Below are 17,379 nucleotides of genomic sequence, written 5' to 3'. Positions count from 1 at the left end.
GGCCCCCAACAATTGAGGATGCCCCAGTGTACCTTCTTGGGCCAAAGAGCACTTCCCTTAATTTCTTATTTCATGCTGAGCTTTTTGCTTTATTGTTGCTTTAAAGACACTGTTCTCAAAGGCTGTGGCAACATGCAGATCAGAACAAAAGCAAATAAATCGAACCTTGCGCAGTAACAAAGCAGACGCCCCTCTCCAACAGCCAGGACAACGCTAAATAAGAACTATCAGTCATCCACTAGATACAGTATTTTCCCTCTAGACAGGAGCTGCCGTTTGCAAACCCGTCCATCCCAAATACAAGACTGTGAAGGTACCAGAAAACAAACTGCTCTCCTCAGCTCCCACATGGGACTCAGCAGCACTCCCTATTTCTTTAAGCAACACAAGCCGTTTGAAAGACCTTAGCTTTTACTTCCCTGTACCTGCCTCCAAACGGACGTGGGGGGAGGGGGGAGAGGAAGGATGGGGGGACTGGGTAGAAAGAGAAGAAGAGAGAGAGAAGGATGTCTCCCCTCCCAACCGTCTCAGAGCGCACAGCGGCGCCAGACCTGCGCCAGGTGGGGATGGGTGGGGGGGACGCTCTGGAAACCTGGTTAGCTCTGCAGGTGCTGTTACCCCGAGCAGTGAGCGCTCTCCAGAGAGCAGGACTCCCCCATCCTCCCCCCTCCCCTCGCAACCAGCAAGAGCTGTAGGAAAAGGGGGGCGCTTGCCCGGCTCCAGAGCGGCGAGGCAGGCAGACAGAGCCCCTCCACGACCGCCCGCCTGCACCTGTGCGCCCAGGGGGCGGAGCCTCCTCCAGGTGTGCGGAGGGGAGGACGCCGCGCACAGCCAGGGCTGGCGGCGGGAGCCTAAGCATCCCATCCCTTGAGCCCCGAAGAAATGCAGGGGGAGGAGCGGTTAATCCGCACTCCGCATCCGCGGGCCCCAAAGGCCCCGCCCGCCTCCTTCAGGGGAGAGGGGGAGAGCACACTGCGGCGCCGAGGGGGTTAACCGGGCGGCCGGCGGCAGGAGCGCGCTTAACCCTTCGGCGCCCGCGGGTCAGCCGAGCCAGGCCGGGGTGGTGGCACCCCGAGTCCCACGCGGCGGCCACCCCGACCGCGCGGGCCGTGCGGGGAGAGCCCGGGCCGGGCGGCCGACCGCCGGGGCGCAGCGGGCCCGTGGGAGGCTCGGGGCGGGCGGGGGGAGGGAGGGGGACGGCGGCGGCGGGCGCGCAGCGTCGCCAGGGCGAAGCCGGCGTGCGGCGCGGCGCGGCGGGCGCGGAGCAGGCGAGCGAGCGAGCGCCTCCGTCCCCGGATGTGAGCTCCGGCTGCCCGCGGTCCCGAGCCAGCGGCGGCGCGGGCGGCAGCGGCGGCGGGCACCGGGCACCGCGGCAGGCGGGCGGGCGGGCATGGGGGGCGCTCGGAGCGGCCCCGGCGGCCGGGCCCGCATCACCGCGGCGTCCCTCCGCTAGAGGAGGGGACCAAGCCAATTCTCCTTTGCAGCAAAAAATTACATGTATATATTATTAAGATAATATATACATCTGATCTCATTTTTTAGAAAAAGTTTATTTTGCTCCATTTTTGAAAAAGAGGGAGCGTGGGTGGTGAGCGGTTTTTATAAATTATTCTTATTTTCTGTTATCTGTCCTCGTCCCTCCCCACCCCCTGCTGAAGCGAGAATAAGGGCAGGGACCGCGGCTCCTACCTATCGGTAACCCCCTTACCCGTCCCCCCCTCCGCCCCAACGCCCAGCACAGTGCCCTGCACACAGTAGGCGCTCAATAAATGTTCGTGGATGATGATGATGATGATGATGAAAAAAATGCAGCATCAACGGCAGCAGCAAGCGGACCACGCGAACGGTGAGCAGCCAGAGCCTAGGCACCCGCTGCCAAATCTAATCCTTGTCATGGTCCTCCTCTTCCCACCCCCTCTTCCTTCCCACCCCCCTCCCGTCTCTCATGCGCTGGGTGGGTTGAGAGGGTTGGAGAGGATGCTGCTAGCTCGGTGTCATCTACATAGAAAGGGGAGATGCGTGACAGCCACTCCGTTCTCCCCTTCAGGCCTTGAATGTCAGAGTTAATTCTGCATTTGTGGGTTAGGGGCGGCCCTGGAGTCCGTGGAGTACTGTGCGGCCAGAGGGGCGGCCAGCCGAGGTGATTCGGGTTCAGTGTCCTCGGGCTCAACTTTCCTCCGACGCTCCCGAGCGATGGAGGTGGGGGGGTGGTGGCTGTTAGTCTTCAGCCCGAACCCCCTTTCGAGCCTCTTGTCGCCTTCCCCTCCTTCCCCGCCCCCTGGTTGACTAGGAAGAAGGTCTCTGGTGGCATCCGGAAAATTCTAGGATTGCCCAGTTTCACCCTTCGCGCCAGTGGGTGAAGCTCACCGCTCCCCTCGAGAGGGAGGCCGGGTCTCAGAATCGCCGGCCAGGGGTCTGGTGGAGCGCGTATTCCCGCTCCCAGCGCCGCTGTGCACACGTCGGTAACCTAGCAATGCCCGGGGAGTCGCCGCCGCTGTGGGGCTCCCCTCCCCAGCCCGGGCACCACGTGCGGTTACCACGCCGGCCGGGCCAGGTCGAGGGAGGCAGGAGCAGCTCCTGGTCAGCCCGGCTCCCTCCTCCTTGGAGGTCACCGCCACCCCCAACAACCCCCCCGTGGGCTGGCACCCCTGCGGATGAGCGCTCCCCAAGGGAAGGCTTGGCATGACTCCTGACTCCTCCCGGGCTCAGGACTGTTCGCTGCCCGCCCCCCTGGCCCCCTTCTCAAGCTGCTGGGCAAGCAGACCTGTGCTTGCCTTGACTCTCTCTTGTTCTTTTCTTAGCAAGAATTGGTTTTGCAAATGCCCATCCCTCTACCTCTGCTGTTACGCTTACTCTGACTTCTGTCTCAGTAAGGAGGTTGTGACCGCAGGCAGGCAGGCAGGTGCCGGTGAGCCCTGTCTGGGTGGTGGCCTGTTCCAAAGTCAGAGAGGTTTTGCACATGGAGCCCCTTTGGGGTTCTGCCCTGTGTGCACCTGGATGCCAGTCTACATTGAGATGATTCCTGCTTAGGCCTTGAGGGCCCCTGGCATAATCGAGCCTCTCTGTGCTAGGTGTAGGGGTGCAGGCGGCCTGCCTCGTCTGTTTCTCTGGATGCTGGCTTGGCTGCTGCGGCTGCAATTTAAAATGCAAAAAAGCCCTAAAGATGTTTTCTGTTTTCGGAAGCCTGTGGAGGAAATGAGTCCCAAGTATCATGAATTTTCATTTGCAGGAAGTGTCAGTGCATAATCTAGATATTTGTTATGGGGCTTTTGATATTGCCCTGGTGCCAGTGGAGGATTTTTTTTTCCATGCTGAAAAAAATGCATTTGTGGCTGTGGAAAGATGTTGGAGTAACACCCTGAAAATGATTAAGACTATTGAATTATTGGCACTGCCTTTTTGTGTGTGTGTGATGGTGGTAGTTATTTTGGAGAAAAGCTGTTGTATATATCTGCTAACTTAGAGATATCTGGCTTCTAAAAGTCAGAAAAGATGTGGAATAAATGTGGGAATGACCTCAGTTTGTCTGAAGAGATGCACTAAAAGACTCCTTGTGAAGACACGGATGTAGAGAGGTGCTACCCGCCGTGGGCATAAGGCAGCAGTGGTCCTGTGTGACAGACACTCAGGGCAGAGGCTTTTCTTGCTGCTCTGGCTGACCAAAACCCCTGCTTCTGAAAAATAGGACATGAGGTTCAAAATAGAAACATGGGAACGATTCCCCCCTGTTATTGGTGGGAGACAAACCTTTGCTTTTTTCTGACACTGGATTCTCATTGTTTTTTGTTTTTTTGTTTTAATTTTTCTTTTTCTCCTTTTTCCCAGAGGCAAACTATGCAAGAAGCACCAGACTGCCTCTTTCTGGTGAAGGACCAGCTTCTCAGCCGAATAGCTCCAAGCAGACCGTCCTGTCTTGGCAAGCTGCAATCGATGCTGCTAGACAGGCCAAGGCTGCCCAAACTATGAGCGCCTCTGCACCCCCACCTGTAGGATCTCTCTCCCAAAGAAAACGTCAGCAATACGCCAAGAGCAAAAAACAGGGTAACTCGTCCAACAGCAGACCTGCTCGAGCCCTCTTCTGCTTGTCACTCAATAACCCCATCCGAAGAGCCTGCATTAGCATAGTGGAATGGAAGTATCCTTTTCTTGGGGAAAGTCTTTCTCATTTTCTCTTTTACCATCTGTGCTTTAAAAGGATTTGCTTTCTGAAATGGCACTTACAAAGCGGTGGCAGTCTGGAATGTGAGCAACAGAGCAAGCTGTGTGTAAAGGGTTGCACTGTATATGTGTACCTTCCTATCTCCTCAGGGTGCAGCGGGTGGCTCCGTGGGTATATTTAGATTCCTCTGTGTGCGTGTTTGTGTGTAGTGGTGGGGAGAGGGAGTGACAGCCTGAAACTTCAAAGTGGGAGATAATTAAAATATGAAACTAACCTGTGGTCATTGGGTTGGTTTAACCAAATGATGGTTAGTTGAAATCCACCATTGTTTTTGGTCAGTAGTATGCATTTGAACCTATTGTAAATAAGGTATGCTAATTTAAAAAAAGACTGTATGAGACTCTACTAGAAATAAATACATTTTTGACCTTTAGTGGAATCTTCTTATTCTGATGTTTGGAATTTGGTTCTGAAACTCCCGTTAATGCTCAGGTTGTTTCTAGCTCTGACATTTGCTGATTCTGATTGTTCAGGTAGCTACAAATATGAACACTTGCTTCATAGGGAGGGAGCAATTTGCTCATCAATTCTATGACTTCCTGGAATTTCCTTTTGACAAGTTCCAAAAAAGCATTTGAAACGTGAGCGTGAGGGAGTGTGCGAAGGGAGAGGTTTGTGTGTGCATCTTCTTGCTGAGCCCATATGAGTTAGAGAGCAGCCTCTCCGGGGAGGAATTTGCAGTTGCTGCCTTTATAAAAAAATTCTGTCTGTGTCCTTGGACTGGAGTTGCATTTCTGGATGTCTCCTTTGTATTTTTAAAACTGAACTCCAAATGCCCCAGGATGGTGGTTAGGCCCCAGATCTTGGAAAACTAGGGTGCTCTGCCAGCTCACCCCTTTCCCCAAACCTGGAGGCCCGCCTCCAGTTACTACCACCCTTCAGAAAAGGTTGACTGAGGCCTTGTTTCTGAGCAAATGGATTTCTAATTAGTCAGATGATTCATTGATCTGGGTAAAACAAAGCATTTCCTTTTCCCAGAAGTATATTTTGGGCTGAGAGGGGCCTTAGAGCACTTCCTAACCATAGGAAGGAGTGCGAAGAGAGGGCTTCCCCCACCAGCGCCCAGGGTGGAGGGGCCACGCTCAAGGGGGAGGATGTTGGCAACCAGCTGGAAGGTGGAGCTGAAAGCTCTGAGGACCTGGCTAGGCATCTATTTGCGTGCCCTCTGTCTTAGCTGGCTGTTTTCTGTGCCCTGGACATGAGTTAAAATGAGGTAACTGTCTAGAAAGGTTTTGGAGAGAGCAGCCAAATGCAAGGGTAGGATTTGAGGGGTTTTCATGTGCTTTTCCTTTTTAGAACAGATGTCTCTTCTCTAGAGGGAGTTATGGTGTCTCTCACATAGCTGGGGTTGTGTGGATGTGTTTTCTCTTTAAGTTCCTTTCTAGTATGACGACAACCATTAGTATCCACCCAGTAGGGAGTTGGGTGAATAGTTGTGCCTCAGTGGCATCTCTGGAGTTAGAGGCAGTGGTTGCACTTAGCCAGAAAGATCTCCTCCTCCTCAGGTTGGCTTGACGTGACTCTGAGTAAGCAGAGACCTCTCGGTGGGGTCATTAATGTCATGTGGAGAGAGGTGGGAGGCCTGATGCTGTTTCTCTTTGTGCGCAGTAATTTGTATATAGCAATTTATGTGTGGAGTGAATTCCTGGATCGTGCTGCCGACTCCCTTTCCTGCATTGCCAGACACATGTGTACAGGAATTAGGGGCTGTGGCTGCCAGTGCAGGGAGAGGCCTGCCTACAACTGGGACAGTTTGTAGAAGAGATCCTTAAAGAATATATGATCTGTTTGCTTTTTCAAATGACTGCTTCCTTCTAGTTCAGGGAACAGGTTATAGAAATCCTCCTAAAGCCAGCTGTGCCAGGCCCAGTCAGTCCTGGGAGAATCAGAGTCTAGTTTGTTTTTACACTCAGGCAAGGCAGAGTGTCCTGCATCTTGGGAGAATGAGGAGTATTCGCCTTATCAGAAGGAATTCTTAGAATCAGACCCGTCTGTTTCTCTGTTGCTCTATTCTGCTTGGCTTGTAAACATCTTGTGGCAGCGAGATAGTATCCACCAATACCTGGAGACTGAAACTTGACCACCATAAAGAAAAAAATACTCATGTTTGGCTTTCCTGAACAGTGTTAGTGCTTCTCAGATTTGCTGGTTGATCACATTTAGGTATTGGGAAATTAAAAAGGAAGAATGGTAGTGTGGGGGAGGGGAGAGACTGAATGTTTCCATCTAGGATAACATTGGGGCAATTGGCTTTTTAAATTTTGGTAGGAACTGCTAAAAGGAAAAATGAAAAGGAGATTCTGAAGTCTTTTTAGGGGGACTGTCTTAAGTTGAATCTCTAGATAAGAGGTTTTGTAATACCAGATGAGTTAAGAGAATAAATATGAATGAACGGTAACTGGCTTTAAAAATAAACCCATCAAAATTAGTAAGAGGATTAATGTCCTTCATGTCCTTATTTCAGTGAGTGTTGAAGCTCAAGGGGCTGAGGTTTCATGAACCTCAACGAATCCTCAGAGAGGTAAGGGGTCTTTGTTTCCTTCTTTCTGGGAAATTTTTGGATTTCCCAGAAGGTTATCGGGATGAATGGAGAAGGGTCTGTTCATATCCTCAAAGCTTCACTACTTTAGTACTGGTTTAATTAAACCAGTGGCCTTGCCTTTTGTGGGTGAGTATGTGGAAGAAACACTGCTATAAAATCAAGTCCTGGAATTGCACATTAGGTTGGTGCTCATGAAACCTTGCATTTGGAAAGGCTGAAAAACAAAAGAAGAAAAACAGTCATTTTGGCAGATGTCAAATTTTGTATTGCCAGTTTTGACAATATCTCTTAATAACACCAGAATGTTTAAGCAAGTATCTGTTGAAAGCTGATCTCAGAGTGATTCTTCCAGACAGACCCCCGAGATTTAGAATTGTTAAATTGTACTTTGAAAGTGTCTGGTGCTGATTTCTTATGGCTCTTTATTTAATTTGTTTATAAATTGAACGCAGTAACAGCACATTATAAACTGAGCTCTGGTCCGGCTCTCATGTGAAACAGTGATAACCACTGATTAGTAAAGAAAGCAGAGGAGGCAGCTGAAGCCTGGCTTACTTATTAGAGCATCTGAGGTATTGGAACAAGCCACCAGACAGTCAGAGGTAGAATGGAGAAGGTTTTGGTGACTTGGCATGCCCCAGTCCAGACAGGAGATGCAGGCTGACCCAGCCAAGAATAGCCCCCGAAGAAATGGCTCTAGCACATGGAGGTAAGGATTTGTGGAAGAGATTTGTCTCATGATGACTTCTGTTTGTATCTACAAGAGCCAGGAATTTAGCTTTCTAAGACCCTTGTCGCTTTTAAAACTACAAGCAGAAACCTGGTTCACATAGTGCCCTAATTGGATGTACTTTCAGGTTTTAATATAAAATGTACAGCAGAAGTATGAGTGTAACATGATCCTTGCAACAGAAGAAAAGGACACGGAGAGGTCATTCGATAGGAAGATCTACTGGGAAAGGACCATGACGATTACTTCTGCTGGAGACCTAGTAGTCAGAGCAGTCAGTAGAAAAAGGATTTGTGTATATAATTTTCATTTAAAAAGTGCTTCTAACGGGGTGTGATCGGGAATATGATGAGAGAGATGGTTTATGTTGGCATAACACATACGTACCTTAACAAAATTTTTCAGACCATTTGACATATTTATATTATTGGCTATTTTTGCCAATTGTGTGGCCTTAGCTATTTACATCCCATTCCCTGAAGATGATTCTAATTCAACAAATCATAACTTGGTAAGTGGCGTTGGAGTTCCTGCTTGTCCTGATGGGTGGTTGTCATTTGTCCCTGTACTTAACCTGGCAGCTGGCTTTCTGGGTGGTTGAAGTTCACAGCCATGCATGTGATGTTTCCTGGAGCTTTGCAACTGTAGTGTTTGTTTTTTGACCTGTATTCTCAAATTTATACTGAATGAAAGTGTTTAAACTCATGAATCTTGTATAAATACATGTGGAACTTTTAATGGAAGAGGTTTGTAGCAGATTTTAAAATAACTTTTCTCTCCACATAGGCTTTTATTGTCTACCATTCTTTTCCTGATAATATTAGCTTTTTGTTTGTTTTTTTTTTAGTCCAGTGTTACTTGGGAGTGGTGGGTACTTTGGTCAATTTTTCTGGTAAGTAGAGAACTATCATAGATTTTATACCCGAACTATTAATTTTTAGAGAAGGAGAATACAACAGAACTAATAAATCTACATGGAGCGTAATTCGGAGAAGAATACAGTATAGTATTGAAGTTCCTGCTCCTAGTCCATGAAATGCCCCAAGATCAAATGATTCTATGGTTAAGTAAATTGGGGTACTTCCACATACTTTACTGCCCTCTTAAAGATTCATCATGCACATTAGCTCAGTAAAAGCCCCGGGAAGGTCTGTAGTTAAAAAACCAGTTTCGTTCTGTTTAACTCAGCTAGTCCCTAAAAGTAATTGGTCATGCATTCTTTAAACATTTTTTTGGCAGAACACATCACAGAACCAGTGTTTCATGGAACTTCCTTTGGGAAAGGTTGATACAGTTAAAAAAAAAAAAAAGCAGCAGTAAAGAGCACTAGAGTGGGACCAGGAGCTTGTCCCACTCGGCTGTCAACTAGCTGTATTTTGGGGCGTTTCCCGTATCCTTTCTGCATTGCCTTCACTCACCTGTCAAGGGGGTTGGATGAGAAGATCACTAGGATTGTTTTTACCTCTGATGTTCTGTAATCTTTTCTTGATGATTCAGAAGCCATTACAGGATTTTTCTGGAGCTGTAGCATCCTTCTCGCAAGGATCAGTCCTGTATAATTGGAGGCCGTGCAGAAAGGCAGCTGAAGGGGGAGCTGGTGCTGGATGACAGGGAGCTGTTGTTTGGCTGTCTCCTCTTTAGCTAGTTCCATTTGTTTTTGGTTTCTCCTGTTGGAGTGTGTTTTAGTAGGGCTGGCTTTTCTTAACTGAGTGAGTATTGTAAAGGCAAAACTGGTGTTGGGGGGAGCTCTGCTGGGTTCTGAAGATACTGAAATTATGCTCTTGTGATGTTAGCCTTAATGGTTTGTGGAAGATTTCATGTTGCATTTAAAATGTTGTGGTGAATTTCAGATATAACATGATACCTATTCATGTTTTGGCTTTTGTAATCTGATTTCTAGAGAATTTTAAAACATTCTGGATATTGCTGCTGAAGATACGACCGTAAATGGAATTTGGATACACATATAAACACTTACTGTTAGTATGTATTTATACTATGCTAGAGGTGATTTTTGTAACTTTGGATATTTTAAATAGCTTCTGATTTGGTGGTAGACATGTGACATTAGATGATCATTTTAAAGGAAAAGCAGAAGTAGTGAAAAGGCCCCATCAGTGGGGATAGATCATCGTAGTCTAGGCCACAGATGGTGTCAGCCCTGTTACCAAATTTAACAACGTGGATGGTGACCCAGTTTGTTGCTTTTTGTAGCTCAAAAGAACATGATTAAACAAACTTAGAAAATAAGTACCTTTCAGAAAGGCAGATTAATTCAGATCAATGGAATAATTAATGTAGCTGCATGTGCAAGCCAATTAATATTCTGATTTTTTCCCAAGGAAATTTGGGGCACTAATATAAGTACTGTCAACCATTTGGATTTCTCAGCTAAGAAGTGAGGGAATGAAATATAGGAAATGGATAAATCCCTCTTTATCCCCCTTGCAACCCCTTCCCAGTGGATCCTTTCTTGACAATTCTTAAACACTGGTCTTTTTTTGGTGGGGAGGAGGGAGTGTGCTAGTTTGGCAGGCCTTTCTAAAAACCGTCATATATTCCTTTGACCTCTTAGTATTCTGAAACTCACAGCATTCAAGTCTGTGTGTCGGGTTCACTTGGATGGTCACAGGGCCAGATGAGTATTCTCTGCCGACTCTTTAAATACTTCCTTTCCCACTGTGGGAAGGGAAGATCTTTGTGGATTTCCCCCTGACTCTTAGCAAGGTCCCATGCCATGTCAGTCCTCCTGCCAGGGAGCCAGGTTTTTTTTTTTTTTTTTTATACATTTGACCCAATTTGTACCAAAGTGATTGCTCTATTTTTGGGATCGGTTTAGAGGCAGCTGAACGAAGCTTATTTTTCATCTGTAGTAAATACTTTTCAGTTGATGTGAATGGCACAACGAAGGGCAGAGACCAATATGGGTTGCCAAGCTGTACGTATCAGGGAGCTGGCGGTTTTCTGGGCCTCATAGCTCTGTGGGAAATGTGTATGCTGAGCACTGAGAGTAGGACTCAGGGCCCGCTTAGTGGAAGATGTTCCTGGCTGTTATAGGTCGTTTGCAGTGAAATGATGACTTTTGTTGGATAAGTACTTCTGTGGCCATCCCCGTTGGGCCAGTATGTGTTTGGTCTGGTTTGTATGCAACTCAGCCAGCTTTGGGGAGTTAGAGACTACCTGGAGGGCGGCAAGTTTTCCCAGGGTTAGATTGTTTTTTAATATAAACAATCTCAAGTTTCTATGCAGCTTTCATTTGTGGACTTGTAGGGACCAGTGGAGGCTGAAGCCATGGAAACGGTGCAACTCAGTTCCCACAGTAATCCCCCTCCTAGTTCAGTCAGCAGCAGCATTGCTCAGTTCCACTTATTGAAAGCGTGTGTCATTTATTTAATTTTCTTCTTAGCACTGTGGTGGGGGGAGCTCTTCTTTATGGGGTGTCAGAGTGGGGATGATTACAGTATTGTCCACCGTGTTGAGAAACACTTGATTTTGCTTCCCAAACTTCGGTTTCTCATAAGCAAACTGATGTGGTTGAACAGTTTTCAGCCTGTGCAGCCTGTTCCTGGTCCTCCCCAACCCCCGGCCATCACCGCCTTCCCTGTAGTGCTGAACGGCCTCCAATGAGAACTGTCCAAAACAGGGGTGCTTGTCTGCCTGTTCAGACGTTCCTTGATGTCTGCTAATGGAGGCCCAGGCCTCTCTGTTACTTTGTCACGCAAAGCGCCTGGCTCATACCAGGGGCTCAGTAAATGCTTGTTCAGCTCTACAGGAAGTTTTACTAAGTCTCTGCCCCCTTTCTCATCTTGTTCTTGAGGCCCATTTGTTTTTGTTTTTAACTGTTGACATTTTGCCTCAGCAACGTCCCTCACGTCTTTCCCTTCTTCTCCATTCATACCTTGGTTGGATGACTTCGGCTAGAGAAGTGATCCTGAGGCTTCACTGGCTACCCACTGCCCCCCAAGGAAAGGCCAGACTGCATGGCCAGGTCCTCGTTGGTCTGTCTGGCTCCTTTGGGTTTATCCTCCACTCCTCTCCTTCATAGCCCCAGCCATTTGTCCACCAACAGTTCCGAAACTCTCCTTCCCTATATTTGTCCACTTCCTGGCTTTTCTGCCACTGCTTTCTCCATCTGAAATGCCTCCTCCTCACTACCACCCCATCTTCCCATGTCACTATGCTTACAGCTGTTCAAGAATAATCTCAAATTACATCTCTTCCATGAGGGCTTTTCTGACCCTGATCCAAAGTAGCACGTCTTATATGACCCTCTCTCATGGCACTTTGCATATAAAATACCCTATATTTTAGGTATTTATGTGCATATCTTATCTTTAGCTTATCAAGCATCTTCAAAATACAATTCATAGTGAGTCATTTTCGAATCTCCAATGGTGCCTGGCACGGTGGTACATAGTAGATGTTGAGTAAATACACCTTGTTGATGACTGTCCAATGAACGGCTCTCTCAGGAGAAGTGCCTCACCCATTCTTTCCTCTGAGCCGTGTTCAGGATTTTCTTGGGTGGTAGGTCCCTCTTTGGACTCCTTGGAGGTCCTAGATGGGGCGTGGGTGGAAAGTTATAAGTGTTTGTTCCAGAAAAGCTTAGGTTCTTGTGACCCTCTTCTCATGCACCTCTGGCTGGAGGAGCCCTTGCAGCTGGCTTTCAGGGCTGAGCAGTCCAGCACGTTTTGTGCTCTGCCACCAGGGCTCAGAGTAGCAGAGTGGTGGGAATCTCTCTGGGAAGCAGTGCTGGTTGTGGACTCTGTCTGTGGGACCAGATGTCTTACAGGGGCCAGGAATGCTGTGGGACAGTCTCCTTTGGTTGCTTTCTCTCCTCCATGGCTGAGATCCCAATGTGTAGTGTTTTCTGGGATTAAAAGACAAGTTCGTTGGATCTGCATGGTCATGTAGTTTAGCATCTTGCATTTTTTATATGCAGTGAGTGGTGTGAATTGTGGTGTCTGAAACAGTTTCATAACCTGGTTCGTGGGGCTTAGCCTATCAGGGGGGTGTTACTTCTGTGCCTCGTCTGCACTGTGTCTTTGATCTATTGTCTTTCTGTTTGCAGTGGGTATTCTTATTTCTTCGTGCCTAGATTCTGTCTGTTCTGCTAGGACAGCTGCCTCCTCAGTTCACCCTTCTGTGATCTGTGTCCCCTCCCCACCCCCCACCCCACCTGTCTAAGTGTAAGTACTTGCTTTCCCTCTGCACTCCCGTAAGCATGGTAAACTCTCCTCTTTACAGACATCAGCCTCCCCCCCTTATTTTATAGTTGCTCTGGGAAGTGGCCTGGTGTGTGGTGGTTCTGCACATGGGCTCTGGGGTCTGGCAGCTTGGCTGTTTGGCTGATTAGCCGAGTGACTTTGAATGGAACTAGCATCTGAGTTCCTAGAGCCTGAGGCTGGAGTCTCATTTGTCTCTCTAGCCTTGTGCCTGGCGCACAGTAGGCACATCAGGAAATGCATGTGGAATGAGTGACTAAATAAATGAATGACCGTACAAGGGCTCCGTCATATGTCCTGATAGATCAGTAGTTAATTTTCAACAATTGGCTAATGATTAATGTTTGCCTGAGAGGCTGACTTTCATTGTCCAGTATTAATGAGAATCCTAGGAAACACTTGTCAGAGTTTGCCTTTAATTTCAGGATCGTATCTTTCTTGACAAATTTAACTCTTTAAATCTGAAGCAGGAGACAAGAAAGCCAAGTGCTTGTCTATGCTTTTTGATTGCCTGCATCATAAGCTGGCTTCTGTGTTACGTACGTGAGCCGTCTGTGAGTGATTGTATGTGAGTGGATGTGTGCGTCACATTTCATGTAGAGGTCGGCGGAGGACGAGCAGCAAAATGACCAGAGTAGATGGACCTGTGTAGCAGCACTTAGTTAGAGCTCGTTTCCTAATCGTGATCTGAGAACCAGTTTATGTGCTGTGCAAGCAGTCGCATCTCTTTTGTAGTCTGACCTCATTTTGACCAAGAACAAGTTACCTACCTTCATCTTTTATTGGACAGACTTTGATCGAGTATTGACAGTTTTTCAAAAAGTGAATCCAATTCTTAAGAAATTCAGATTTGCTACTATTAAAGTTCCTTAAGAAGAAGAATTCCAAAGGGGTTCCCACTCCTTTGGTTTGTTAAAAAGCGAATCTCATTGTTTTATAGTTGCACCTTACACGCTGGAACTTCCCTGCTCAGACCCTTTAACAAAGGAGCCTATCTTAGAATGAGGCTATTTGGATTTATTGATGTATTAGCCGGGACTTGTTGGATTACAAGTTGCAGAAACACAACTCAAATTGGCGTAGTTGGAAAACAAAAATAAGTGTGTGTGTGCTTCTGTACTATATGAACTCAGCTAACTGAAAAGTCCGGGGGGGTAGAAGTTGTATCAGATGTAGCCGGAAAGGGGGCTTAAAAGAGGGTGTCAGGATCCCCCCCTGCACCCCAGCCCTCGGGTCTCTGCTCAGAGTCCGACTGGCCTCCAGCAGGTCTGCCTCACATGCTGCCTGAAATGGGCATCTCCCTCAGCCCATTTGGGGGAGGGCCTGTGGGGAACCGTGTTCCTTTCTTAGCCTCAGCTGCAGTTCAATATTTTAAAACTGATTGTGTGAGAAACAAGGGACCCCTGCTGCAGATTTGTGGGTAGTTTCCTTTTTTAACCTTCTCCATCAGTATTTGTTTAATTTTTAACTGTCTGCAAAATATGAGAAGTACTTGATACAGAGGGGACAACTTGCCCAGCAGTAGAGACACTTGTGTCTTGTTAAACACTGGTCTTAAATACTGGTCCTGGTGGTGGTGGGCACTCTAGAAGAGAGCCCCAGCAGCTACTCTCTTCAAAAGTTCCCTAAAGAAGTTGCAGAGGCTTTGAAATCCTGGCCTTTGAGCTATAGGGAAGGACCGTGTGGGGTGTTACTGTTGGGTGGGTGATGCACCGAGGGGAGGGATGTTGGTGGGTGTCCCTGCCCTGCAGGGTTTGGGGTAGGATGGGGGATTAGCAGGTCCTCCAGGAATAGATGTCAGCGTTCAGCCTTCTGCCTCCTACTATGCTCAGGCTCATGGGGCTCTCTGCCATCAGCAGTATAGGATGTGTCCCCCAAGTCCTGTTCTACCCATTTGATCGAAATAAGGAAAGTGGTAGGTGTCTTCCCTTTATAATTGAAGTGAAATTCGTATTCCCGCATCTGGGGTTCTTGCTGGCAGTGAGGCCATTTGGCTGGGTGGGCAAAACTGGCAATGGGAAGTGGGGAGGAGGACTCAGTGAGGAAAGCTGAAGATGAGATTGAAGGAGACACTGCCTGAGGTGATGGATCCTCTGTGTGTGTGTGTGAGCTAGGGGGAAGTGTAAGTGGATGGATGAGTGAGTGTTTTTGACATACACCTTGAAGGATGAAGCCTTCTTCTGGTGCTTTTTTTCCTAAGCTGGGCCCCAGACACTGTCTAGGCTGGGGAAATGACTTTTTTCTTCTCCAGAACCTCAAAGCAGTTTTTTCTACTAATTTTTTCCCCTCTTCCCTACTGGCTGAGTAGTAATTTTAGAGATCACAGGACGTCTGTTGAAATTATGGAATGAGTAAACGTGAGGGTCAGGCTGGAGGGAATTGGGGGGCTGGCTCGAGGGAGGGAAGGGGGGCTGCAGACTGCTCAGGGAAAAGGCGACTGGCAGGCGGACCCCCCTGGGAAGGCGGGAGGAGGGACCCTTGGTCAGCTGTGCCTGGGGACTTGCAGCAGTCTGGGTGTGAGGCTCAGGCCTTCTCCTGCCTCCATCGTCTTCCCGCTTTCCTGTGGCCAGGAGGAAGTCTAGCACAAGATACTTACAGATATTTTTGTAGAGCTTTAAGAACTCTTGTTTATAAGAAAGGAAGTCAAGGCACCATTATTCACCAAATATTTATTGAGACCTGCTATGCAGAGCACGCCAGGCTCGTGTATCCCTGACATCTCCCCGGTGCTGCTGCGGCTCGCAGTGCCAGCCGTCCTTTCATTAAGGAAAACCCACAACGTGGGGTCAGAGGACAGCCTTCTTTGTTTTTCATATTTTGCGTTCTTATCATAAATCATCATTCAAAATTCACACAAGTAATACATAAATACATTCTTGTAAACAATTAAAACGACACAAAGTGACATTCTCCTTTTACCTACCCAGCTTGTTCTCATCACAGTAATCAGTTTTGTTGTGATCTACTCAGAATTGTTTTCCAGTGTGTGTGTGTGAATGTATGTATATATAGTCTGCATTTTGAAATACATAATTACAGTTCGAGTATTTTAAATTTTCCACCAGTGGGAACATAATGCATGCGTTATATAGCTTCCTTTTTTCCACTTAACATGTCTGCCAGATCTTTCCATATCTGTATGTAGAGATCTAACGACTTCTTGGTCACCATAAAGTATTCCGTGTTTGAGGGTACCACGGTTTATTTAATTGTTCTCTTTCTGATGAGCATTTAGGTTAGTTCCTAAAGTTTTGCTCCTTCAAACAACATTGCATGGAGTATCCTCGTGTGTGCTTCTTCCTGCATACAGCTAAACATTTCTCTGGGATAAGTGCTCAGATGTCAACTCTCTGGGGGGAGGGTAGTGCGTTTTTAATTTCCATACTGACTGCCACATTGCCCTCCACTAAACCTCTATCGATTTCAGCTCCCACCCCCTCATCTCCTTCAGATCAGCAGTCACTTAAGTCTGATGAGTGACCTCATTTGTTCTTTATCTTAGGCTGTGGGAAAGGAGCTCTTGGGGGTAGGGGACCTCTCCCTTGGATGTCAATAGGCATCTTGAGCATCTGGTTAGAGCAGAAAGTCAAGAACCCTGAGCACTGGATTGTAATCTCTTGAACCACAGACCCAGAGGAAAGGCACCGAAGTGTGTGATTCCTTCCCTTACTTGGGGCACCATTAACTTGGGTACTGTAGTTCTTTCAAGTGGAGCATTCATTCTAGGTAGCTAATAGGTAAATACGTTTCTAATATAAAAATCGAGTCTTGGTTTTGGAATGAGTTCCGTTCTAAGATGAATATTGCCTTTATGTTCCTTTGGGGAAGAAAAATGTGTAATCTGGTATGTTTCTGATGTCCCATAATCTTTGATTATTAATTATTTTATTTTCACACACAGTAAAGTCTTGCTATTATTATGGTGTTTATTATAGGGTTTATACCCTTCCTACCTCCAAAAGCTCTGAGGTGGTTTAGGAAATGGAAGTTGATGAAAGACCGGGCAATTGGGAATCAAAACACCTGGGCACTGAATTGGCCTTTAGGTTTTCCAGGAGTGGCAGCAAAAGGGAGCACATTCTAACTTACCTGCCCTTTATCCTCTCAACAATGGGAAGCAGTGCATTCATTCAGAGAAGCACTTTCTAGGAAGAAAATCCAAGGAAGAATCTACAGCATGGGTCCTTGTACAAGGGACATTGTTGGGACATGGTGAGTCGTGTCTTTGCTGTGCTTTTGTGACTCAGAAAAGCCCCGTCAGCAGCTGGTCTCTGGAGTCCTAGTTTCTAAAGGGTTAGGCACTGCCTTGAACCGCAGCATCATGAAGGCTCTCTGTATTCTGGGAGAGCTTTGTCTTTTGATCGGATAAATTACTGTAGAACTAAAGCTGAGAAGATTAAAAAAGAGTGGTTTAACACAGCTATCACTTAATCATACATAAAGTACTTTTTTGAGTGTTTATTTAGGTGCAAAATATAGTCCGTTAAACAATTCACTTGTCCTAACTTGGTTTAAGACAGAATACAAAAGGATGGTATGACTTTATGCAAAGAACGCTTCCCAAACCCTCATTTGGAAGAGATGTAGTTTTATTATTTTACTCTAATGTAAACTAAAGAAGTGACCAATATTTTTAAAAGAAGACATCCTTAGATGTTCTTCA

The 17,379-nt window shown here is 47.0% G+C and overlaps 1 protein-coding gene across 22 annotated transcripts in view; it reads left to right on the top strand.

The window, feature by feature from the left end:
• The first annotated feature begins 1,632 nt into the window (after nucleotides 1-1,632).
• CACNA1D (calcium voltage-gated channel subunit alpha1 D) overlaps nucleotides 1,633-17,379 on the top strand; it is a 322,004-nt gene continuing 306,257 nt past the window's right edge. For all 22 annotated transcript variants that reach the window (XM_070577072.1, XM_070577064.1, XM_070577071.1 and 19 more), the window contains exons 1-3: nucleotides 1,633-1,846; nucleotides 3,826-4,135; nucleotides 7,897-8,002. In XM_070577072.1, the coding sequence (XP_070433173.1) occupies nucleotides 1,780-1,846; nucleotides 3,826-4,135; nucleotides 7,897-8,002 (483 nt within the window). In that variant the 5' untranslated portion in view covers nucleotides 1,633-1,779. The remainder of the gene's footprint in view (nucleotides 1,847-3,825; nucleotides 4,136-7,896; nucleotides 8,003-17,379) is intronic.

Source organism: Equus przewalskii, chromosome 15 (assembly GCF_037783145.1).
Source record: "Equus przewalskii isolate Varuska chromosome 15, EquPr2, whole genome shotgun sequence".
NCBI lineage: Eukaryota > Metazoa > Chordata > Mammalia > Perissodactyla > Equidae > Equus > Equus przewalskii.
The sequence above is the reverse complement of the archived record's forward strand: the minus strand, read 5'-3'. Positions and strand labels throughout refer to the sequence as shown.